General features: G+C 43.3%; 1 protein-coding gene across 1 annotated transcript in view; it reads right to left on the bottom strand.

Moving 5' to 3' along the window:
* Positions 1-26,811, bottom strand: part of PDZD2 (PDZ domain containing 2) — a gene marked incomplete at both ends in the record, with an annotated part of 207,467 nt that overhangs the window by 22,663 nt on the left and 157,993 nt on the right. The window contains 11 exons of the mRNA XM_084233525.1: positions 95-251; positions 939-973; positions 2,355-2,436; positions 8,162-8,294; positions 9,879-9,996; positions 11,097-11,322; positions 11,462-11,535; positions 14,272-14,386; positions 15,374-15,493; positions 17,929-18,074; positions 24,370-24,481. Of these exons, the coding sequence (XP_084089651.1) occupies positions 95-251; positions 939-973; positions 2,355-2,436; positions 8,162-8,294; positions 9,879-9,996; positions 11,097-11,322; positions 11,462-11,535; positions 14,272-14,386; positions 15,374-15,493; positions 17,929-18,074; positions 24,370-24,481 (1,318 nt within the window). The remainder of the gene's footprint in view (positions 1-94; positions 252-938; positions 974-2,354; positions 2,437-8,161; positions 8,295-9,878; positions 9,997-11,096; positions 11,323-11,461; positions 11,536-14,271; positions 14,387-15,373; positions 15,494-17,928; positions 18,075-24,369; positions 24,482-26,811) is intronic.

The raw sequence follows: 26,811 nt of genomic DNA, 5'->3' as shown, positions 1-26,811 counted from the left end.
CCAGTTCTCTGTGCCCCTCTCTTAGCACAGCACCGTCATGCAGAACCCTGCGTGGCCACACCAGCTGGACAGCCCCGCCCGGGGGCTTGCTTACTGGAGGTGCTGGGTGGCAGGCTGCTGTCCTCAGAGGTGCTGCAGCCACTTCCTGGGTGCTCCTCGTCCTCAGAGCCGGCCACCACAAAGTCTGACAAGGGGCCTGGGCCGTCGTGGGCAAAGTACTGGGAGAGCTCGGATTCTGCAGTCAGGGCGTCCTGTTGAAGAGAGGGTGGATTCGGGGACGGAGCACAGGAAGCGGGTTATTGGATGGCAGTTACTTCCCACCTCTCCGCGAACACTTTGTTCTAACCGGTGGTCATTCAAAACAGCTGTGATAGTAAACACCCACTTGCATTTACTTTAGGATGACTAAGTTAAACAATGAATGAATGAAAAGGCCACGGGCGCTGCCAGATAATATTTTTAAGAGGTTTTTTTTTGGGGGGGAGGTGGGGGCATGATCAGAAAAGCAGCAGCAGCAGCAGCAGATCAAGCATCCCAGGAAAAACCCGAGGGAAGGGATAAGAAAACAGAATGTAATTCCAAGCCAACTGGTCGGCCCATCGGTGAAACAAAAAACCAGGGGTTTGAATCCTGTACCCTGATCCACTGGAATTGTGAAACGGGGTCTCCTTAGGAGCAATTTGCAAACTACCTTTGTACAGCAGCTGCTCAGTTCTTTTATTTTGTTGTGCTATTCTTTTCCTGGATGGATTTTCAATAAAAGAAACACACATTTGTATATTTGTTCTCAAACGAGTACTGTTTTCGTTTCTGTTTCCTGTGTAAAGTGGCCAAGATGACGCACGGGCACTGATAGGGGCTGGGCCCCCAGGCTGGACTTACAGGCTCCAGGAAACTGCTGGGGACCAGCTAAGGGGTCAACATACACCTTGACTCACCTTTTTGGCCAGAGAGGGACTCTTCAAGGGAGTACCTGTTGGGGGGAAAAGCACCAAATTGTTATAACAATGACACTCAAGTGCTCGCATAAAGACCCACATTCTTAATTATAAAAGAAGGAACCAAACATTCAACAGAACCCTCTCTGCTTGACTGGCACGGGTGGGCCATAAGCACAGGTGTAGATGTGTGCCAGTCTACCCGGGCACCCGCTCCCACCCCCATCCCATCTCCCAAGATTCTGCTCATGTTTCAAGTCCTAACTTGGAAGCTGCCTTCTCTACTATGATCCCTGCTGTAGGATAATTTCTTCTTTTGAATATCCCAAGTATTTTACACTGCCTGTGTACCAATTTCTATATACATTGTGTAATTTAATTATGAGTAGATACATCTCATCTCCCTACCCAGAAGATTTAACTATCATAGGGCAGAGCCTTTCAGAGATCTGACTCCATAGTGCATGGCAGGGCACCTGGGTCTGGGAATTTCAATGATATTTGTTCAATTCATTGGGGGATGCATGAACGAGGGGCCATCACCCATGGAACTCGTGAAAGAACTGGGGGAGAGTTGGATATCTATTTTAAATTCTATGCCTTGGGCAAAAAGATCACGGGCAAGAGATCGTGGCTTAATAAAATCTTTTGTAAATGATTAAGTGGATATATTGGGATTATAAGAGGACAGATATCAGGGAGATCCGGGGCATGAGCTGGGTGAATAAAGAGCCCATTATGACTGTGCCCATTTTGAATATATTAATTATGGATGCAAACAATCATGGTTGCCAAAAAACCCTCTGCCTTCCTGTTCCACTGACAACCAGCAAATCATGTCTCAGTTCCTTTTCCTCCTGACATCAGTAATATCTCAAGCTCAGAAATGTTTGTGGATCCCTTTTCCGTTTTCGTTCTCCAGGAAACATTAGTTTTGAAACTTGATGCAGTGTCTCATTTTAAATTCACGAAATTCTTACTATCACAAATCTTTTTCTGCTTGATTTTTCCACACAAGAAGCGGGAAATCAAGCCTTTTGCATTCTCTTTTACCCTTCTTGAGTTGCAACTTTTAATTCATGTAAAGACACCCCAGAGGGTTGCACAGTTTGGTGTTAATTCACTTTCCTCTTGAACATGTCAGATGAATTGCGCATGAACACATGAAATGCTGATTTTTGCAAATTATCTTAAATTCATATAAGAAGCATGCATGATTAGAACTTTAATAAAGTCCATTAAAAATGCAGAAATCAAAAGTAGCAGCTATGAAAAAGCACAGAATTTCTTTGACAGTTACTTTTACCCAACTTGGTGACAGAGAATTCAATAATATTGTATAGGGAGTGGCCCCATGACGGTACTGAACGAGAAACGCTTTTCTGAATGTTGAATGAAAATGTGCGATTACTATACCTAAGCCAGGAGAGGAATTGGCCTCTTTGCTCTCCTGATAAGTGCTGCGTGCTATCACTTCATCCATTTCCTGCTCGGAAACCTGATTTTCAGCAGAAAGCACAAATTAGATGGTTTTACTTATTTATTTCCCCCAAAAAAGTACCAGAGGACCAGAGTCAGAGGCTGAGCACAGATAAAGATGCAAACTATCAGGCCAAAGGTTTCAACCATCTTCTGAAGCAACAGCTCAGAGTATATAAGAAGGACAGTTGCATTAACTGAACGCTTTCTATGATGTATACCAAAGAAGACTTCACTTGATACCCAGGTGCATTAAGCAAAGAATTCAGGTGCTATGGTTACTCACAACATGGTGATATCTACCTCCTTCTAGAACACTACTTCTCTGTTCAAAACTTTAAATACTTTCAGACCTACATAAAACTTGCCAGAAGACAAGAATACTACTCTTCATCTGAATTCACAATTTTTTTTAAAGATTTATTATTTATACAAGCACTGGGGTACAGGCCAGAGGTGTGGGAGGGTGACAGAATCCACCAGAGACAGAGCAGGGAGCAAAACATGCAGAAGGACTGAAATATACTGCTGAGGGGAGCAGCAGGTGAGGCAGGAGAGGTCTGTCGTGCCATGTGGGTATCTCCCTGGCCGGCTGGGAATCGAACTGGCGCCACAGAGGCTGTGGACAGCTTCACAGCGCCACACTCTACCCGCTGTGCCACCGGGGAGGCCCTCAATTCACTATTTTTAGAAGACATTTTGCCACATTGATGCTCATACCTTCCCTTTGCACACATATATACATACTGCTTTCGCTTTTTGCTAAACCATTTGGGAGTTAGTTGCTGACATCATGACCCTTTACCCATAAATATTTTAGCATGTTTCTCTTAGCAAAAAGGGCATTCTCTTAAATAACCCTGGTACTGTTATAAAATTCCAGAAACTTAACATTAATGCAAAACAACGGTCTATTATACATTACATATTCCAAATTAGCCAACTAGCCTAATACTTTCCCTCAGAAGTGCTACTCAAGGCACGTCTGCAGAATGGAAATCATGTGCAGAGTGTGAAGCCAGCCTGCGATAAGGATTTTCCTTGAGAATGCAAATCACACAGCTTCTTTCATCAACATTTTTTTTTTTTTTAAATAGAGGCATGTTTTTTATTTATTTATTTATTTATTTGTTTGTTTATACATGCACTGGGTACAGTCAGAAGCGCGGGAGGGTGAGAGAATTCACCAGAGGCAGAGCGGGGAGCAGAGCAGGCAGAAGGACCGAAGTACACTGCTGAGGGGAGCAGCGGGCGGCAGGAGAGGTCTGTGCGCCATGTGGGACCCTCCTCTGGTGGCCGGGGAGCAGCCGGGGATCGAACCTGCGTCGCAGAAGCCGCGGGCAGCTTCGCAACCCAGCGCTCAACCGCTGCGCCACCGGGGAGGCCCATCATCAACATTTTGTTAGGAAACAATGTCACCTGAACTAAACAGGTACACAGTGATGGAGCTGATTTGCATTCTGGGACACAGTCCCTATCTCGTGGACCTTTAGTGGACTGTCAAGGACCAACTTCTCTGCACAGTAATGCTTTGAAAAAGATACTGTTTGGCAACCCAGAATTTAACTTGGGATCTACTTGTCATATCTCTTTAGTTTCCTTTAATCAAAACAATCCCTGAGCCTTTCTTTCTCTCTCATGATACTGATATCTTGGGAGAAATCACGCCAATCCAAACCCTCAACGAGGAGCTGTCTGGTAGCTTTTTCATGCTTAGATTTAGACTGTATATTTTTTTGGCAAAAAAACTATCAAAAAATCATTCTTCCCCAGCAGTTCATGGAGGCACTCAGGGTCAATGCAGCTCATAAGTGGTGAGGATAAGTCTTCCTGATGAGGAAGGAGTTTGCCAGATTTCTCCTCTGGATTTGTTGGGTCATTAATGTGTAATCTGTGAGGAGAGAGTTTGAGGCTGTGTAGCTATCCTGCTCCTTGATATATTTTAATGGATGGCCTTAGCAATTTTAATGGCTTTAGTGTCATTGGTTACTCCTGTCTCAATTATTATTTTGGAGTTTCTAACTTTTTTTAAATAACTTTTTATGGTTATAATAACTTTTTTTAATAACTTTTCTTCTCTTTCTATATTTATGGGCATCATTGTAGAGCCAGGGAAGTTTATTCTATCAGTTGCTACCCATGATTGTCATTATTTTTTGGAAACTTTTAAAAAGACTAATATGTAATGGAATACATGCTACTTTAAAAGACAATTAGGAGGGCCTCCCCGGTGGCGCAGCGGTTGAGCGCTGGGTTGCGAAGCTGCCTGCGGCCTCTGCAGCACCGGTTCGATCCCCGGCTGCTCCCCAGCCACCGGAGGAGGGTCCCACATGGCGCGCAGACCTCTCCTGCCACCCGCTGCTCCCCTCAGCAGTGTACTTCGGTCCTTCTGCCTGCTCTGCTCCCCGCTCTGGCTCTGGTGAATTCTCTCACCCTCCCGCTTCTGACTGTACCCAGTGCTTGTATAAACAAAAAAACAAACAAATAAAAAAAAAAAAAAAAAAAAAAGACAATTAGGAAATTGTCTAGAGTTTCTTTTGTCAAGATAGGAACATCTTAAACTTAGAACAGTAACTTTGTATATAGTACAATAATATTTTGTATAAATATTTGGATAAGCAGAGCAATTTCTTGTCATAAGTAAATAAAAATTTCTGTAAAGGATTCAGCATTCTATTTTAACCTAACAGATAAATCACAATCATATCGTGGCCTTTGTGTGATACTGTCTAGTCGGCTTCACAGGAAATAAAATTGTACCTATGCATGCCCACAGCTACTCACTTAGGTGCCTGTCCCCGCCATAAAGCCAAGAGTAATTTTAGAAAAATGAGTCAGGGAAAGTATCAGCTTAAAGTAATTACAAATTTTCCTTGATACTAGACTTTCAATATCTGCATCTGTTTTTCTAAGTGGGAGAAAAACGGTTGGGGTTTGAAACAAGTGAAAGATTTCCTGGATAGTTCTATTCCTGCTGCAAACCCCAATCCCATTTAAAAATGGACCTCCATTTCTTCCACTTAACCTAAGCTAGAAACTGCTACCTGAGCAGGTCCAAATCGTAGCTTGTCTAGACCTAGAGGGCTTGAATATCCCAGCGGGCAGCCAGCACTGCAGTCATTATGAGAAACAGGAGAAAAGAAAATCCTTGTGGTATTTCTCTTGGAACAACATGAAAACCAAGAAGGCACATACATTCAGATCCAAATGTATTATTGGCATGAAATGCTGGGGTAAGTGGTACAAAAATACATTAAACATAAAATGAAATCTTGACCAAAAGAAAAATACAGTATGATATTACCGCTAAGAATGCCATGTTTACCTAGGAAGAAACGTGAAATCCAGTCAAACAAATACTGCAAGTTGGTTTTGCTGGACATTTCTCCAACACCACCGCAGACGAGCGTTTTACTGTGGCTCGAAACAGCTCAACGAGTGTGATCCCAGGGTCTCAGGCCACCAGCACATTAGGATTCTTGTGCTTTGTACAGAAACACCATTTTGATGTTTGATTATATTGGCAAGTTAGGCAGAAGCATTTGGGTGGAGATGAAGTGGACCTCCAGACAAATGGTGACCTGCCTTATGCTGGAGAGGGCTTTGAAGTCAGACATGCCTGGGAGCCAGGGCCGGCAAACCACAGAGAGCTTATTTTCTATAATGTCGCTGAGGGATGTGCTAGGTCAGCCGCAGCTCACTGGAGCGCTTCCTAAGGTGGCAGGGGCTGTGAGCACGTGGGTGGCGGATGCAAGAGCGGACCCGGGGGAAGGAGCAGAGTCTGTTCTTGCTGTGATGATCAGCGTGTTAAAAGTGAGTCAAAGAGAATCATGGAGAGGGCAGCAGAAGGAAGCAGAATAGATTCTGAAAGGAGACAAAGGAGAACATAAAGGAGAAAAGTGGGATGTGACCAGCAGGAAATATGGAAGAAGGTGGAAACAGGACTTGATTTTATATTAATGGCATTTACTCAAAATGTTTTTTCCTAAGCATTTTTGAGAATGCAAGAAGACAAGAGAAGACAATCTGGAAAAAAAAAAAAAAAAGCTGTGGGGTTGACTTGGAGTTAGTCTTATGAGGACCTTGGTGTAAATGCAGGGGCGGACACTGTTCCCGTGAGAGCGGTGAGAGTAGCTTGTCCTGGGGAAAACCATTTACGAAATGACCGCCACTGCGATGCTAAAAATGATGTCTCTAGGTTGTCTCTGATGTGCACAGAGGAAGACCACAGGGTTTCGTAGCACAGACACCTGATGCTTCAAGTGGCTAACGGGTTATCAAACCATGTAGCCTGGGGCCATTTAGGACAGAATCACATTATACTACAAATCATACAAAGGGCACGGCCATATGACAGACATGGGAAGAGTTGCTCTACTTAATGAGCATTTTGTATGGTTGAAACGTTAAATCTCAATCACTGCTGACTGCTGAACAACACAGGGTAAAACTGTGTAGATCCACCAATACAGATTTCCTTGTAAACAGAAGATGCAAACTTAAGGTATCAATAAATCCAGTACCGTGCTATATGTATATTTTCTTTGATTTTCTTAATAACGTTTTTCTCTAGTTTACTTTATTGTAAGGACACAGTATATAACACATGTAAATATACAACATCTGTGTGAATGACTATATTATCGTGAGGTTTCTTGACAATAGGAAGCTGTTAGTAGTTAAGTTTTGGGAGAGTCATAAGTTATGCCAGGATTTTTAACTGTGTGGAGGGTCAGTGATCCCCAAGTTGTTCAAGGTTCAACTGCATAGTGTTTAAATTTAAAGCTAATTTTAAGGGATTTTTATTTTTTTTAAGATTTATTTATTTATGCATACAAGAGCTGGGGCACAGGCCAGAGATGCAAGGGGTGAGAGGACTCACTAGAGACAGAGCGGGGAACAGAACAGGTAGACTGATGAAATACACTGCTGAGGGGAGCAGCGGGCGAGGCAGGAGAGGTCTGCTGCGCCATGTGGGCTGCTCCCTGGCTGGCCAGGGATGGAACTTGTGCTGCAGTGGCTGTGAATTGCTTCATAGTGTGGTGCTTAACCCCTTGCGCCACCAGGGAGGCACTAATTTTAAGGGATTTTTACATTGAGTACTCAAAGTGAAAAAATGAATGCTCAAAGTAGATTGTGTTGTAACTACCCAAATGTTCTGTGGGTAGCTTAAAAAATTAAAAGCAACTAACCATACAAGTTTAGAAGAGAGAGGACCCAATGGCAGCAGCGTTCAGTGACACAAGGGCCATGGAAGCTGCAGGCTCAGCGGTGTCAACGGTGTGACACTGATGCTGAACGAAAACCAGTGAGCTCCTGGCTAATTACAAAGGACTCAGGTCAAGAATGGCCTGGATGGATCATATGGTCCAAGACTCTCAGATTATCTTGCTGCAGTAACCCAAAGAGGGTATCTCATCAGAGAGAAACAGCCAGCCAAGAGATAGTCAGAACCCAGCACTCCAACTTCCTGCCAAGTTTTAAATATACCAAGAACACGGTTAACATTTTTGTAGAATATTTTCTAAAAGTGTGGAAATGAAACCCAGATCAATGATTCCCTTTCCATGTGTATCAGTGACCTTGGTCACTGTGTGGCCACAAGCTGACTCCCATCCTCACCCTGATGTCCCAGCCTGGGGAGATGATCTCACTCCAGTACACACTGTCCTAAGGATATGTGTGTCGTGCTGCTGGGGAAACAGCCAAGCCATCTACCCAGACTCAGAACATAAGTACCTCACCTTTGGGTTAGGGTGCCGGCCGATGACGAGGCGAACAGGCCCAGGGGGGCATTTGCTTAAGATGGCATGGACTTTGCTTAAAGCAGCATGGCGAACGTTGACTGAGTTCACTTCCAGGATCTGGTCTCCACGACTAGGAAGGGAACATGACAGTCAACACTGCATTGAACAGCTTTTTAAAAGATTTCCTTCTGGGACAGTTTCTTAATATGAAATCTTGTCTGAATACTTAAAAAAAAAAAAAGGAAATGACATGCTTTGCTCTTTGTGTACATGTTAAAAAGCAATACATTTCTATATACACATTAGATTTTAAATTGGCAAAAGTCACTTTGCATATCTCACATTTTCAGCAGTAAAGTTAAATAAAAGTGATAATAAGGACAACAATGAAGGATATGCTTTCTTGAGCCCATTATGGGAGGCACCTATGAAACAATTTGCATAGCAATACTCTGAATGGTATCATTATCCCCATTATGGAGATAAGGCCACAGGTTCACAGAGGTCACTAGGATGTCACACACTGTGGAAGCAGGTCTAACATTTAATCATCATGTGAGAGGTCCTCCACCACCCGTCTCTTCTCACCATCTTGAAATGATTATTGTAATATAATTTAAGGAGGAAATATCTGAAGCTCAAAGGTTACCCAAGAATTTGTAAGAACGTTTCAAATTTGAACAAATGAGAAACTGGGGACAAGATGCCCATTTTGACTTGAAATTATAGGGAGAGAACTCAGTATGAAAGAACAAAGAGGCTTTATGTGGGTTGAAGAATGTTCATTTGGCAGGCTCTGGGCATATGGAACCATTCAAGAAAGAAACATCATCTTGGGATGTCATTAAAGGATTTTTTCCCTTCGGTTCTAAAAGTATATTTTCTTTAATGTACTTTGGATGATTTGTGAAAGCTTTTTTTCGTATGGAAATTCATTCTGATGATTAACTAAAGACATAATATAATCTATTAACAGAGCCCCCAAATGGTAACCTCAAGGAATGTCATTTTGACAATTCCTCAATTGCTCAAGGACTTAGAAGCTTACAGGGGAGAAAAGTGATACTGTTTGCATAGAGAGCTTTATGCAATGTGTGTACATTCTTGTGAAGTTTAGGTGGGCACCACTTCATTGCAATCACTATATCACAGAATACCTAGACAGCTCTTGTATAAACAGAATACCCACACTCCATTCAACTGGCTGATGGAGAAGTCAGACATGCAGTGATTTCAGACAACAAGCATCTAGACATCCCTATTCAAAAGAATGAAATGGAAAAGATTCAAGAGATAAGTCTTAATAAGACTTATCCAGTTCAAGGACACGATTTCAGGTCTCTTGCACCCCGTGATTCTGAACCTTCGTGAGTCGTGGCCAGCATCTCATATGAATTTTACATAAATGAATACAAAAGTGAAAGAAAATATTTAGACAGTCATAGCTATCTGCATAGGATTGTATTTTGTCAAGTTTGTGAAACCGAACTTTTGAGTCCAAGTAGAACAAAGTCAGTAAGGAAAGCCAAGATCGCAGAGTTCAACCAAATTTCACTTATACTCGCTTTTCAACTTTGCAGAGGCTATTAATTGTAATCCTGGCTATTACTCCAAATAACACAAAGATTTAGAATCCCACAGAAAAATGGAATAGAGCAGAAATGTTCCGTGCATGTGTTCACACAGTCATGAACGCTGCGGCTTTCAAACGAACCTCAGGTTGCTCTCCATCTTGGCCACTGATCCAGGGGCGAGGCTGTGAATGTAGATGCCCGGAGGACTGCTTTCCAGAGCCAGGCAGCAGGCACCGATGCCCAGTCCAACTCTGGGCTCTGTCAGAGGGCCAGCCAAAGGGAATGACATCAGACAAGAAACATGATTTGAAACTGCACTAACGCACATTCACATCAATGGCTGTTCTCCGCCCCCTGCCCCAGCCCCCAGGGTAAATTCTGCTTTTCTTTGTCAACACCGTCACATTCTATTCATAAATGAGTCCATGAAGAAGCGGGGGGCTAACTTCAGATTAAATTATTCAATGGTTTGCTTGTGGCTTAGCCTATAGAACACGCCCAAGTCTGTTTTTCGGACATAGGCAGAAAGAATTTTAAAAAATTCTGGGTGCACAACTTTAGGTTTTCTTTCCCTTTTTTTATGAGCAACCAGTCTCTCAGTTCCTTCGTTGTTCATCATATTCAACAGTAGTGGTGGACAAGGAAACAAAAATGAAGAGGTGTACGGATTTGGTAACCTCCCAGGACTTGTAGTTACTGATGTTAATTTTATTCTTAACTATGAACTTCTGTTCTTTAAATTTTTGTATTAGCCCTTGACTTAAGCAAAGAATTTTTTTTTTTTTTTTAGAGAAGAGAGAGTTCACTGCTTTATTTCAACTACGCTTACCACGTAAACATGCAGTTTAGGCAAGTTATTTCAGCAAAAGCAAGGTGCTGAATATGGCTATTTATTGATAATGACAGAATAAGTATTATTCTTTTTCTTTATATATCTTACATCATTATTCATTTTTGTACAGTGTATGTTTTCTCCTCTCAGGCATAGTTCCCATAAAATTCCCACCACCAAGTCACCTGTGCACCATCACCCCAGTCCCTAGTGCTCTTCCTGCCCCTGGTTTGATCCCTCCTCCACCTCCTCCCTGAGCAAGGAATTATTTCTTTAACATGTCTCTGACACACACTGAGTCATCTGGAAGAGCTTAAAGGACTTTGTGCTACTGGTAACCTCCCTTCACTCTTACAAAACAACTCAAGTCTCTCCTTTTGATCCCAGTGTCCACTCAGAGAACACCACATGCTGTCGAGAGCAGATTGTTCCAAAGGAACACAGAAAACGTCAAAACATCAGCCCGAGCACGGAGCACACGCTGTTATTGCGAGAGTGTGATGAGAGTGAGGAATGGGAGGCTCACCTTTATTGAGTGTGACTTCCATGACGATCCTGTCCTTGGGCCCGGGGGCCTTGCGCCCCAGGGATGAGGAATTGCCTTCCTCTGAGTTTACAGCTGAGGATCCCCCACTGACGTTGAAATTCGGGGAGCTGGATCTGCTCATGTGTGTGGGGGTCGAGCAGGGAGTGAGGCTTGGGCTCAGCAGCTTTGTGCGGACCGTCAGGACAAATAACCCACTCCGGATTTGCTGAGAAAACAAGAAGGAAGTAGGGCTCACACACTCAGATTGTTTCTATTGCAAAGGTGGGGGAAAAACCCACCAAACCCCAACTGGAAGGAAATAAAGGAAGAAACATGATAAAGGAGATCAGCAGGAATGGTGTTACCTTAAACGTATGAATGGCTTCTTGAAAGGTCAAGCCCTTTATTGGGATTCCATTTACATCGAGGATTTCATCTCCTGGTGACCAAATAAGAGAATTAACATTAGCAACAAGCTTTTAATTTACTTGAATCTAACTGCTCCATCGGTCCTAGAATAGGATACCATCTGGCTGCCGGTTTGCAAGTCTATGAAATGAATTTTATTATTCCAACCCACTTTCATTAGCTTAGTTCCCAGGAATGGCCCAACATGGGATGACAGTGAATGGCAATGCATCTTCTTTTGCAGCCATTCTGCAGTTTAATTAAAACAACTCTGGGAAGCATCACGATCTTTTTCTTTAGTCCCTGCCAAGTTTGACAATAGATGTCCTACATTTCAAATCAAACTGCAAAATGTGTCCCAGGTCTCTCTTCATAGTTCTTGTTTAAAAACTTAAACCCGGTGGCGATGAAGCGTGAACGCACACAACACGTGAGCATTCCCCCCTCTATCTGCAAAGACCAGCTTGCTCAAGCCCTGGAGCCCAGACTGGTGTATTAGAAACGGCTTCAGCGGTGGAGACAGAAAACTTGCTGAGATATTACTTCGGAAGGGAGGCTCCATCATGTATGGTCTCGATGCTCGATCTTACGGATGTGCCTCAGGTTCTCAGTCATAACACTGGCAAGTGCTTCTGTGCTTCTGTCTAAAAGATGATTGCCGGCTAATGCGAAACTGTGCTCTCTCCTCTCTTCTCCCTCCCCCAGCCTCTCTTAGATGCAGTCACAACCCCCAGAAGGTGAAGTCAGGTCATTTTTCAAGCTGTTGCTAGTGTGCTGGGAATAGAAAAAGTTCTTGGACATCCTGTTGACTCATCAGAGGTGTTTCTGGTTTGCACTCTTGTGACATGGTCTGTTTTCTGGAATAGCAGTTCATCAAATGCACTACAAAGAGCAGATGAAGCTTGCACAGCAGTGCAGTGCAGGCAAGGGACTTCCCTCACCTCTAACAAAGCACAGGGCAGCCTGAGAACACACATTTTCACCTCTCAGAGACGCCCGTCCGGTGCACTGAGCATCTGATGAAAGGGGCCCCGTTGGTGAGCTTAGCAAGGGAGCCACAGTCTCTGCCTTTGCCCTCCCTTTCTGGCAACTACAGAAGATGTAAAATAAGAGAAGCAATAGCCTGTTAAGAATCACCCAGCATAGGCAATTACTCAGCTGGCGGGGGGGGGGGGGGGTGGTGGTAGGGGTGGGTGGGGGTGTTGGTTTGCTTCCACATAGGGAAGGACAGAAACAGCAGGACTGCTCACCTTCTGGAAAATCTTTACACAATCTGTCTTTCATTCAACAGGTTGGAAACCAATCCCAATGACTTGCATTTGTTGTAAATGAACACATATGAAAAAACAATATTTAGGAGAATCAAGAATCAAGTGCTATTAACCTTTCCTAACTAGGGATTTTTTCCTGCATTTGCTCCATGCTACCAGCATTGCAGCATGAATTTCGATCAAGTGAACAATGGCGCTTCCATTATAAAAATGCTTTGCTGGAATTTCACATTCTGAAACTAGAAACAAACACCACCTGGGAGTTAACCCTTCCTTAGAGAGAGAAAGAAGTATTCTGCTATCAAAATATTAAGCCTAAGCTCATCTTACTGTTAGCACACAAGCTTCTGGGATCAGTCTTTTTCAAAAAAGGAGACTGCAAAGCATTTATTAGTTAAAAAAAAATGATCTGGCTTAACACAACAGCACCTGTAGTTTCAGTTGGCTGACCTGAAAGTCACAGCAATTTTTAAGGTAACTAGAAATATGGTGAGTTATTAATTTCATGAAGGGATTATATTAAGAAGGCAGGAAAAACTCAGAATTCACGAATAAGACCCAGAGATCTAATTACACCATGGCGACTGAAGTTAATAACCTGTGCTGTATACTTGAAAACTGCTAACAGAGTAATCTTAAATGTTTTCACTATACACACACACACACACAGGGTCATTATGCATGTTAATGGAGGAAACAGCTAACCTTACAGTGATAACCATTTCACTATATATAATACACACACACTTACACAATGTCATATATCAAATACATCTCAGTAAAGCTGAGAGGGAAGAAAGCATCTGCCTGGGATGTTTATGTGTGGTGGGTAGGTGGGAGGTACTAAAATGTAGTTGACGTTCATGCCCAGTCCCGAGACTGGACACAGACTCTCAGAAACAAGTTGATCAAGCACCAACAGGTCCTTTAAAAAGGTCTTTAGGGCCTCCCTGGTCTCACAAGGGGTTAAGACACAACCTATGAAGCTGTCTGCAGCCACTGCGGCCTGAGTTCGATCCCCAGCCAGGGAGCTACCCACATGGTGCAGCAGACCTCTCCTGACTCTCCCGCTGCTCCCCTCTGCAGTGTACTTCGGTCAGTCTGCCTGTTCTGCTCCCCATTTTGTCTCTGGTGAATCCTCTCACCCCCCACACCTCTGGCCTGTACCCCAGCTCTTGTATGCATAAATAAATCTTAAAAAAAAAGTTAAAAAAATAAAAATGTCTTTAAAAGATAGACATTTAAAGACCAATATGAAAATATTAAGTCACTTTCCATATATCATCGCATTTCATCTACTCGTCACAGATCTTCCACGTTTACAACTCAGGTCACATCAATTGTCCAAGGTCAAGTGGCAGGGGGTGAATTGAGGCCAGGTCTAATCAACTCCCAAGCCATGGCCTTAAGTGCTGAATTATTTATTTCACATCTTGCAAGAGGGCAGATTCTTGTGGAACCAAAGCTCAGACAACCACTAAAAGACTGCCTCCTACCTTCTTTAAGTCTTCCATCCTCGGCAGCTGATCCGTTTGGGAAAATGGTCTTGACAAAAATCCCCATCTGTCCTCGAATGCAGTCTCGACCACCAGCAATGCTAAAGCCCAGGCCCTGCAGAGCAGACGGGGTCCAGGTTGTCAATGGCAACATTTAACTGAGGGCCTCCTTCCTGCTGCAGCATTTAACTGTGGTGCTCTCCCAACTAGGCTCAGAGTTAAGCTATCTAGCTGTAAATTCAAGTCTGTGTTCCCTCACCACGTCCCTCCTCAGACCCATCTGCGTTGTGCTCCCTAGGCATGACATTAACAGGGGCGCTCCAAAAGCAACAATTTCATGTATGTCAACTAATAGCTTGAGAGTCATTTCCTATTACGTAAATGCCATATTTGTTTTATTCTGTCTTCCCATCTTGTATAATATCAAAATGGGCATTTTGATATTTGTATACCAACAAGTTATTGGCATGATTCGCTTTATGGTCACATAATGCCATGAAACTCATGCAAAGGACAGCTATGAATATTTCCTGAAGGGGCTGCTTTTCTTGCAACAGAGGTAAAAATTAGGAACTAACTCTGACCCCTGCTGTGTCCATACCAACCAGGGGCTGATGACTCCTCACATCACAGGGGCAGAGTGGGTGTGGCCACCTCACTTGGAAGCCCACAGGAAGGGGTGCCAGGGGACCCACTCAAATCTGTATAAGGGCCACTTAATCAACTCCTCTTTTACTTTGATTTCATGTAAAATCAACATAATAAAAAGCAGCTGTTTAAAAAGTATAAGCAGGCCTCCCTGGTGGCACAAGGGGTTAAGTTGCAGCACTATGAAGCTGTCCACAGCCCCTGCAGCATAGTTCGATCCCCAGCCAGGGAGCTACCCACATGGTGCAGCAGACCTCTCCTGTCTCGCCCGCTGCTCCATTCAGCAGTATGTTTCAGTAGATCCGCCTGTTCTGCTCCCCACTGTCTCTGGTGCATCCTCTCACCCCCTGCACCTCTGGCCTGCACCCCAGCTCTTGTATGCATAAATCTTAAAAAAAAAAAAAGTATAAGCAAACACCCCCTGCAGGCAGAGCTGCTCACAGAACAGGCTCACCTTGCCCTTTTCCTTGTACAGCCCGATGATGGAGATGACCGAGGGCCGAATGAGCCTCCAGGGAGACTCCACCTGGGTGGTGCTCAGCGAGCGGGCGGACTTCTTCACGATGTGGTATTCCTGGAAGTAAGCGCACGCCAGGTTGGAGATGGTCTCCTCCATCCTGCCGTGGTCTCTGGCACAGAAGTGTACTCAGATTTTGAAGACTCCATTCATCTTTTGTGTTGGACAGCTATTTCCCCCGGCCCATGTCGAAGCCAGTGGCTTAAGCCTTATTAAAGTTTATTAGGAGCAATATTAAAGGGAGAGCTCCAGCGGTGACTATCTGTTCCGCCTCTTCCCTCAACATCAAGACAGGCTTGGAAGCCACAAGCACTGGGTCGCTCTTTCCTCGACGGTACAGCACAGACCCCACTTCTTGCTTTCTGGGATGGAGTTGAGGATCCAGCAACCCAGGAGCCTCAGTCATGTTGGAGGCCCAGCCTGTGGTCAGGTTCTCCCTTGGAAGTCACTCCCTGCCTGCATCCCAAGTTCACAATCATGGTGAGAAAGTAGCTCACCATTTGAAGCTGAATTCGCTCACTCAAAAACTTAGCAAGCCCTTATTTCTTATAAACCCCAAGCCACAAACCCAGACAACTGTTATTCCATAGAAAACATCCCAGTTTCAGTTCTAATCTTTCATTTGGAAAAGAAAACATTTTCCCATAAGCCACACTCTCCCTTTCTGGCACCGGCAGCTTAGTCTCTCTTTCCTGTCCATGTGCACATGTGCGAGAGTAGGGAGCAAGATTCAGAACACAGGGCCTCCCTGGTGGTCTAGGGTTAAAGTCTCAGTGTTACCACCAGGATAGTCCGCCCAAGGCAAAGTAGCCTAAGTTCGATCCCCGGCCAGGGAGCTGTCCACATGGTGCAGCAGACCTCTCCTGGCGTGCCTGCTGCTCTTTTGTGTTGGACAGCTATTTCCCCCGGCCCATGTCGGAGCCAGTGTATTTCAGCAGATCTGCCTGTTCTGTTCTCCACTCTGTCTCTGGTGAATCCTCTCACCGCCCCCCACACCTGTCTTTGAACTCAACCAGCTGATACTGGTCGTGGAGCCCACGGATATGGAGTCCACAGATGTGGAAGGCCAACTGTATTTATTGAAAAAAAAAATCCACCTATAAGAGTACCTGTGCAGCTCAACCTCATGCTGTTCAAGGGTCAGCTGTATTTAAATGAAGTTCAACAGATGGATTAAAACAAAACACAGCCCCTGGTTTAAAACAGATGCTTCAGGTATATAATATAGTCAACTTTCTCCGTGGGATCAATTATAAATGGTAGGTGTCCTTGGCCGTGATGGTAAAGCCTCTCATCTTCCATACTAACAAAACAGCCTGAACACATGACTTCAGCTTTCTCATCCTCCCAATTCTCTGGGTCCCACCGGGTCATTCTGAGCAGGACACAGACTAGTCTCGTGTCATGGGTCTACAGAATAAATACAGCTCCGGTACAAGTTTTTTGTCCTTTTCCTGTGCCCAACTCAAGCTGCTTTTGGGTGGAGTCAACACAAGATAACCTGATGAGCAATGGTCTCTGAAACACGGGCGCTTAGTATTTCACTGGCCTTAAAATTTGCCCTACAGTGGTGCTGGCACATCACTGAGCAAAATACCCATCCACTTAGGGATTCAGTTGTGCTGTCTGTAAAAGGGCGATACATCAAACATAGGGGCTGACCCAGATGACCGGACTCTGTGTTTCTACAGCCCGATGGCCTCTGAGTCTCCAAGCACTTACAGGTGTCAAGGTGGTCACACCCTCTCCTTTCATTTCTGCTTCATTGTGGGGCACAAGGTGTCAATAATCCCCCGTGACCCTCTGGCTGATCGTCTATATCACAAGATCACCCCCTCAAGTTCTCCAGAGACTGAGTCTGCCTCCAGCGTGGTATGAGCTGTCTCCCCCAGTTTTGAGAATGATGTAATGAGGAGGAACCCTGTGCAGGGTTCTGGAACTCAGAGCTCTGATGGGGAAGGGCCCTGGAGTTGTCACATAAGCACCCACTTTCCCCCTCCCTGCAGCCTCTTCTGACCGTGGCGCCGTGAGTCATTACTTGGAACAGGTAGGCTACCAGGAGCCGCGCAGGCACACACACATTCCCTGCTCTCCCACAGGTTACGCTGACACATGACGTGATGATGGCTCACCACAGGCCGTGGGGCGCCATTGTCTCCTGGCAGTTGAAAGCAGCTCTCGGTTCCAAAACTCACAGTAGGAAGGGGATCAGACGCTGAGATCCAAAAGGGATTTTTTTTCCTTCTCTACTATTTTCAAATATTAGGCTGACTTCCTCCTGCTTCTCTGGACAGACCTCACTCTCTGCACCCCACCTCTAGTCCCAAACGCTCCTGGCCCACAGAGATGGTAGGTTCCTCGGAACATGGAAATTCTTGTTGGTCTTTGAAAGAACAGAAGAAGGTTAGACACCCAGGGGTGGAAACCTGCTCTCTCCCTAGCTAAGCAACTGCGACTCTGGAGAAGTCAAGAGCTCCCCGGCAGGGGCCTACCTGCGAGGCCCCGGAGGAGTCCAGCAGCTGGGGAAGAGAGTGCTTCCGGCCATCTCGGGACACCTCCAACATCCTGGCCCGGGGGTCCCCATTCCGCACCATCAGCTCATTATATTCTTCGACAGACTCTAGGCGGTGCACACCCCCTTGAAAAAAGAAGGGTAAAACATGGTGTGATATGGGACAAAAATATCACAAGCACATACAGGGGCATAAACTGGTCGCCTTTCCACCATGTCCATGGCTTTCAGAAGACGTGGCTCTGCCGACGCTCAAAGGCTCGAGCTCGCTGCGTTCTACCGTCAAGCTCTGCGTGAGCTAGTTGTGTGTCGAGGCCGCAGACACCAGACTCTGAAGGTGCCAGTATTTGAAGGGACGGGGCTGGATAAGGGTCAATGGGTATGTTCGACCACGTTGTAGCTGCGGCTGGTGAGGCAACAGATAGGAGCGAGGATGTGATCCGTCAAACATTTTCCACTGACAGAGGAATACCACGTTGTCAGTGTAGCTCCATCGTTGGGGTAGAGGCTATTTTTCATGTATAGTCACGACTTTGTCAATAAACGTTTTGTTAAAGCATAACAACTCCCAAGAAATAGACACAACTTGGCAGTGTACAGGTCCATGAAATTTCACAAGGCAAACACCACCCAGGGAAAAGACAGAATATTAGCAGAACCTCAGTGTCCTTTTGTTTTTTTGTTTCTTTTTTTTTTTTTAATAGAGGCATGTTTTATTTATTTATTTGTTTGTTTGTTTATACATGCACTGGGTACAGTCAGAAGCACGGGAGGGTGAGAGAATTCACCAGAGCCAGAGCGGGGAGCAGAGCAGGCAGAAGGACCGAAGTACACTGCTGAGGGGAGCAGCGGGCGGCAGGAGAGGTCTGCGCGCCATGTGAGACCCTCCTTTGGTGGCCGGGGAGCAGCCGGGGATCGAACCTGCGCCGCAGAGGCCCCGGGCAGCTTCGCAACCCAGCGCTCAACCGCTGCGCCACCGGGGAGGCCCTCAGTGTCCTTTTAATACCACTGACCAACCCTCATCCAAAAGTAAACATCACCCTGACTTTAAATGTTTACCTATTTTTGGATTTTATATAAATGAGCGTGTATACCATGTGCTTTTTTGTGTATCTGGCTTCTTGGTCTTAGCATCTGTCTGTGGAATTGGGTCACGTTACATGCTGATTGTTTGTTCATCCATTTGTGTATATTCTTTGTTATGTAAACACACCACGGTTTATTTATCCTTTCTGTTGCTGACGGACATTTGGTTTGTTTCTAGTTTTAGATCTAGAAATCTTTTTTTGGGTAAAGGCAAGATAGTAAATGTTTTAGTTCTGTGGGGCACAGATGGTCTCTGGCATATTCTTAAGATTTTTTTTCATAACCCACTAAAAATGTAAAAGCATTTCTAGCTCATGGGACATGTCTCTAGAGCTGTGGACAGAGGTTTGCAGACCCTGATTTAGAGCTGACTGTCTTGAATCCTCTTGTGTATTATCTCCTGTGCTTTCATTTTTGTTGGGAGCAGACCAAGGAAGGGAGATGCTGTGCCACAGGTAGTCACTTTTACCACTACCAGCTCATCAGATGTGAGAGTTCAACTTTTTTCCACATCCTTGTTACACTGGGCAGTATCAGTTTTTAAAATTTTGGCCACTCTGGTCGATACATAATGGTATTTCATTGTGGTTTTTAATTCATATTTCACTGCTGATGGATGAAATTGAGCTTCTTTTCAAATATTCATTGGTAGTTTTGTAAACTCTGTAGTGCCTTTTCAAGGCTTCCGCTCATGGACTATTTTGTTTTTTGTTATCTATAGAAGTTTTAATTTTTTTAGCATTACTATATCTTGGATACGAGTCCTTTGTGGGTCTGTCGGAGAATCTTCCCCATGTCTATTACTTGCTTGTTCACTCTTTTAATGATATTTTTGGATGAATAAAAATTTATAGTTTCAGTGTAGCTCAATATATTATTTTCCCTTTTATGGTTAGTACTTTTGCATCTTATTTAAGAACTCTTTATAGTAACAATTTTTATTATCTTTTATTGAGGTAACATTAGCTTATAGTGTTTTGTTTTAGAAGTATAGGAGCTCCCCCTTTATAGTAATAATTTTGAAGATACATTGACCAATGCCTTTTTCATATTATATGCTTGCTAAAAGTAAGATAATTTAAGGAATATTAATCTAAAAAGATCAATTATATTAGTATAATTGATATCAAATCATATTAAAATGTTTATGTTTTATGTGCATATACACAAGTGTGTAGCTATACACAATTCGAAATTCTTTGAAATATTTAAAATATTAAGTTCTCATATACTGTGTAAAGCTTCATGTGATATAAAATTTTAATTCATCATAAAATTTCTCAGTTTTTCATGGATTAAAACAAGGTGATTTTGTACTCTTTTAAAAATACTATATTATTGAGTTTCTACTAATGATGGAAAGTTAGAATAGTGCTGATCCAGTTATAATGGACATCACTGCAAGGTTTGGTTTTCCAAAAGCTAAAAGGTAATTTTGTGATATAGATTTTCAAGTACCTGGAATTCCTTTGCCATCAAAGACAATTTTCCACTTAAAGATCACAAAGCTAAGACATTAACATGGATGAATCAAAATGCCAAAATTAAAAGGGAAACTTGTTGGCAAAAAAAAAAAAAAAGAGATACAAAATAAGGAAAACATGGCTTAGGATATCAGTAAGAATGTTCCACGAAATAACAGATCACATCCCTGTAGTCATTTTGGAGCCAGACGGCAAAATCTTAGTGCAAATGGCTGGAACCTCTTTACAGAACTCCCTTAATAATTCATGACTTAATAATTCATGACCAGATTAATTTATCTTGGCATGCTTACTCATCTGAAAAAGATTTATCAGACGAAAATTCTTTGTGAGCTGGCAGGGAGGCATTTGCCATCAATCGAAGAGAAACCACATACAGTAGTGTCTGCAGATCATACCGATATGTGAACATCAGAGTGACGCACTTTAACAAGAAACAAACACCCAGGTTTACAGGACGGACAAATTAGCAGCTGACAACACGAAAATCTCTCATATTCAAATGTCTTCAGACTGAACATATTTCACAGGACTGAATGCAGACCCAGTGCTTTAAGCCTCTTGAACATGTCTCCAAATTATTTCTCCAGTCTTATCTCCCACCACCCAGCTACATGAATTCATTACTGCAGTCTGCTGAGTCTCAAAGGAGAGGACTTGGCCTCTGCCCACATGCTTCCCCAAACCCAGGAGTGTGTGTGTGTGTGTGTATATATATATATATATATATATATATATATATATCCCTCGAAGTTTTACTCAACTTTGCCTGCACCATCACCTCCAAACCCGAGAATCTCCTTTCCTCTAATTGCTCGAGGACCTCTGCTGGACTGAATCACTGTTACCGTTGGATTACTGGATCTTTCAGAGAGCAGAGGAGGAGAAACGGTTGCCAAAAAAACTTCTTTAAAAAATGTTTTCCCAATTGTCCCTAAACATTGCTGGTGCAATTTGTCCTAAGCCTGGACTATTGTTTTGAGCCTCTTCTGCTCCACCAAATCCTCCAAGGTCTTGATCTTCCTTTCTCTCACATCCTTGCATGCCTCCTCTGAGTGTTACCACCTGGAGAAACTTCCAGATTTGGTATCTCTCGTGCATGCTTTCTTGTGGCCTAAAAGTTCCTGAGAATCTTCCTGTCTGAAACCATGTAAGCGTCTTCTGCAAGAGGAAAAGAGGAGAGGATGATGATAATGTAAATAAGTGACCATGGTGAATCTGACTGGTGGTAACACTGGCAGTTAGCATGTGGCGAGAGCCTGTGGGCAGTGCCATGTGTACCTCTCAACTCCACCGTATAGCCCTTGCAGATGAAGAAACAGAGACACAGAGAAGTCCAGCCACTTGTCTCATGTTACACAGCCCAATAGAGGCAGAACTAGGAATTGAACACAACTGGAGCTGACTTCATACATGTATTCTTGCCCTAGTCCACAATTCCTTGTTAGGGTATCTGGGTGTCTGGGGAGGACAAAGGAAGAGAGTGGCATCCATTTGTGGCAGACAGTAGCCAGTCCTGGACTTATTACTCAACTGAATGAGCTGCTTGTTCTAAATTAACAGTATGAACAATTAGAGAATCACAGATCTAAAAGGTCCTTCGGCTACATCCTCTTCTCACATCTGTATCATAAAGCCTCAGTCGGGGGAACAGGATTCCTTTGAGAATCCTCAGGAAGCCAGGGGGTGGGTGAGAACACTGTGTGGGAGGCAGATCTCTTTCCTGGCACCAAATGAGTGACCTTTGGGATTCATTTAACACTGCAGGTCTCGTCTATAAAATGAGGAATGTGACCATACTGGCTTCAAAGGTCCCTGTATTTCCCCAGAGCTCCACGCTCCTCCCCTGGATCTGTTATGAATTATTGACCAACTCGGCCAAGACGGCTAACCTGAAGACCCCAAAGTCATGGTGAGTCTCCACCCCCAACACACAGGACTTGCATTATTTCCCTGAGGTCTTCTTTGGGCTAATGGGTGTTTCTGTCCCAAACCCACGCCCTAGCATATACACAGAGGTACACTGCCTAATGATTTGGAGTTATAAAGTACAAAGTGGTTCGTTTTGCTACTCTGCTTTAAAACATAAAAAATCCAAGGGCGAATATATGGTCCTACACCTGCTCACTTGAATGTGAACGGTCCACTTTGGAAAGCAGTGTGGTTTCTCAAAAGACTAAAAATGGATCTGCCATATGACCCAGCAATTCCACACCTAGGCAGCTACTAAAAAAATACAGAAACACTAATTCAAAAGGAAACCTATACTCCTATGTTTATTGCAGCACTATTTACAATAGCCAAGAAATGGGAACAACCTAAGTGCCCAAAACCAGATGAGCAGATTAAGATGACGTGGAATATACCCAATGGAATGCTGCTCAGTGACCAAAAGAGATAAACTGGACCATTGGCAGTAACATGGATAGAGCTGGAGGGAATTATGCTAAGTGAATAAGCCAGAAAGTAAAAGATAAAGACCAGATGGTGTCACTTACAGGTGGAATATAGAAAAACCAAGCAAAGGGTTAAAGACAAGCTTTAAAACCAACCTTTGCAAACTGACCATAGAGCTGGGGTTTTATGAGGGGGATGGGAGAGGTGAGAGGTGGGAGCCAGAGAGCACAGCGGACGTTGGTGGAGGACTGTGCGGGCCTCGGTGGCAGGAGTGTTGACCGTCCTCCACCCGAGGGGGAGAGCCTACACTGCCAGAACACTGGCAAGGACGTGCAACAGTGCTACTTCAATATCAATAAATTAAGAAAAAGTAAAATAAATCTGCCCACTTACCTGAGTATAACTGAAGGGCCGGGCAGTGTAAGACACAGCAGCCCTCCCCACTGCTTAGGATGGCAGGAAGAGAATCGGATAATTTATTTTGGCTGCTAACACCCCTATTTTGTCCCGAGGCCCTTTATGGTTTTTTTGTTAGTTTGCTTTTAATCTGTTCATCCCGTCAAAGTCAGGATTGTCATCTCTTTTTTCAGATGAGGGAGAGGAAGTTCAGGGAGGTTAGCCGACCAGCCCAAGGCCACAGGTAACTCAAGAGCTGAGGGAGGGAAACTTAGTCCTGCCAACCTTCCAAGTGCTTGCTCTCCTGCTACTCTGGGTGTTTCCCAGGGTGGCTGCCCAGGCCGACTCCCCACCGGGCTCTGGGCCCCGTGCCCAGGGCACATCTACTTTCAGAGGTCCAATAAAATGTTTTAATTTTAATTTCCTTTAAATCAGAAAAAAAGGAGAACCTAAAGCAATGAATACATATGACTGAATCCAGATTGCAGCTTAATTCCAATGCAGGCACAACATATAATTTTTTAGTATAAAGGAAAGCACCCATGAAAACAGACATGCCTAGGACAGTCCTAATAGGTCCCTGCACACAGCCTGTGCTCTCGGCACCAAGGTCAGCCACTATAAGGAGGTTCCTAAGGAAGGGGTGAATCTATTTGTTGCAAAAACTAGCAACTCCATCCCATTTCCCCCTCTGATTTGTTGAACTATAGATTTGCTATTAAATAAGTTGCTCTTTGCCCCATGTTCTGGTAGACCAGGGGTTGTGAAAGGGCTGCCTGAAGATCTATTAAAGTAAATGAGCCAAATACACACAGAATTTAAGTTTAAGCAGAAACAGAGATGTTGACATTCACTTCATTATGACTCCAATAAAGATTTTCATAGGGGTAGCCAGACTGGATGCATCTGCTATGCCCGGGGCATGCACCAGCTAAAAGAGAAACAACTCTGAGGTTTTAATGAAAAAAGAACTTATCCTTTTAATAATCACATCTTCCCACTCCTTAGGCTGGAAGCTATTTCCAGGCAGGCTGTATCAGGCAGAGACTTCTACTTACCAGACAGACGACTCTTGAGCTTCATTTTACTGCTGCCCTGTTTTGGACTCTCCAAGTTCCCCTTGGAGTCTTCAGGGCCACACAAATCTTGGGGCTCATCTGTCCCAGGCATCTGAAATGCAGAGAGCACAGAGCTGATGGGAGGCACTTAGGCAAGTCCTTCCCCGATCAGCAGGGCAGGTGTCAGATGAGGAAAAAGGTTCATGCACAGTCCTTTAGATAACCTGCATCCATAAGGCCCCGTGCTGGCAAGCTCCTCCTCAGCATGCATCTCACAGCACAGAACAAAAAATAAGGAAGATTTCAAACTGGAAAGGGCCTAAGGATCATTGAGTTCTTGAGGAAACTTGTTGGTCAAGGTCACCCAGGTGGTCAGAAAGCCACAAACAAGAGCCCAGATCTCCTGACTTATGGGTCACAGCTTTTTTGTAAATGCAAGTTGCAACAGAAACTGAAACCAGAAATTTAAACTCTGTTCTAAGTTTATTAAAATAAGGTAAAATACCTTGTTTGCATACAGAAATGCAACCAATTTTTGTATATTGATTTTGTATCCTGCCACTTTCCTGTATTTATTTATTATTTCTATTACTTTTTTGATAGAGTCTTTGGATTCTCTAAGTATATTGACATGCCATCTACAAATAGTGACAGTTCCACTCTTTTTAAGTTGGGACCCCTTTTATGTCTTTTTCTTGCCTAACCGCTTTGGCTGGGATTCCTATGTACATAGCAGCACTGTTCACAGTTGCCAAGTCATGGAGCCAACCTAAGTGTCCTTCAAAGATGAATGGATAAAGAAACCATGGAATATATACTCAATGGAATGCTATGCAACCATGAAAATGATCAACTAGTGGCTTTTGGGACAAAATGGATAGACTTTGAGGTGATTATGTTAAGTGAAGTCAGAAAGTGGAAGATTCAGCTGTTTCCACTTGTATACGGAATATAAATAACCAAAAGACCTACATTGGCAAAATATAGCATGAATAAATCTTGGATTTAGTGAAGAATTTAATGGTTACCAGAGGGAACAGGGGAGGAAAGAGGAGGTGATAGAGGGAGGTAAAGTGGGTATTGTACAGGTGGTTTGGTGGAGGGTGAGTAGAACATGTGTACATATGAAAGAATAAAAATATAACCCCCAAACTAAAAGAAAATACAGTAAAACTTGAATTTTGTAGTAGCCAAATAACTGTACCCCTAAACAACTAGGTATTCCATGTGCTAACACCCTTGAGAAGTGATTAAAAACCTCCCAAAATCCAGCATTACTCAGGATACATGGTGGCACTCATATAAAGCCAGACCACCTATCTATCTATAGGTCATCTATGGTACCAGATCCTCAATGTGATGCAGAAAAGATGATGCCATCCATCTGAGAAAAGCCAAAAATACAAAAAAAAAAAAGACCAAAACCCCACTTTATTAGACTAGAAAAGGAACATTTACTTGAGAGAATTTATAGAAAACTTGGGGGTAAAATTTATATTTATGAAACTTACAAGATATGTTAAAGAAATGAAATTTCCTTTCAAAGTTCTCAAGAGAAAAATATGAAATATTAAAACATTCACATTAAAGCAATCCCTGTCAAAGATTCAATGACATTCTTCAAAGAAACAGAATAAGCATTACTGAAATGTATATGGAACCAGAAAAGATCCTGAATAGCCAAAGCAATCCTTACAAAAGAGAGGTAGAATGGAAGCACCATATTGTCAGACTTTAAAGTATACTACAAAGCTACAGTAATCAAAAAGTATGGTTATTAGAACAAAAATAGACACACAGACCAATGGAATAGAACTGATACCAAAGAACTAACCCCACACATATATGGACAGTTAATTTGTGACAAAGGAGCCAAAAGTATACATTGGAGAAAGGAAAGTCTCTTCAATAACTGATACTGGTAAAACTGGACAGTCACATGCAGAAGAATGAAACTAGACTATTTTATATCAAACACAAAAATTAACTCAAAATGGGTTAAAGGTGTGGATGTGAGATCAGAAACCATAAAATACATAGAAGAAAACAGGCAAAGTATTCCACAACATTGACTTCAATGATGTCTTTGGGGATTTGACTCAAGCAGCAAGGCAAACAAAACCAAAAGTAAACAAATGGGATTATATCAAACTGAAAAATATCTGCTTAGTAAAAGAAACAATCATTAAGATGAAAAGGCACCCTAATGAATGGAGAAAATACTTGGACATTATACATCTGACAAGGGGTTAAGATCTAAGATATACAAAGAACTTGTACAACTTAAGAAAAAAAAAACACTCAATTAAAATGGGCAAAAGAGCTACATAGACACTTCTCTAACGATGACACACAGATGGTGAATAGGCACGTAAAAGAATGCTATCACTTACCAGGAAAATGCAAACCCAAACCACAAGGAGATAACGACTTCACACCTGT

Source organism: Talpa europaea, assembly GCF_964194135.1.
Source record: "Talpa europaea genome assembly, chromosome: 5".
Classification (NCBI taxonomy): Eukaryota; Metazoa; Chordata; class Mammalia; order Eulipotyphla; family Talpidae; genus Talpa; species Talpa europaea.
Note: the sequence above shows the minus strand (reverse complement) of the source record. Positions and strands in the feature narration are given on the sequence as shown.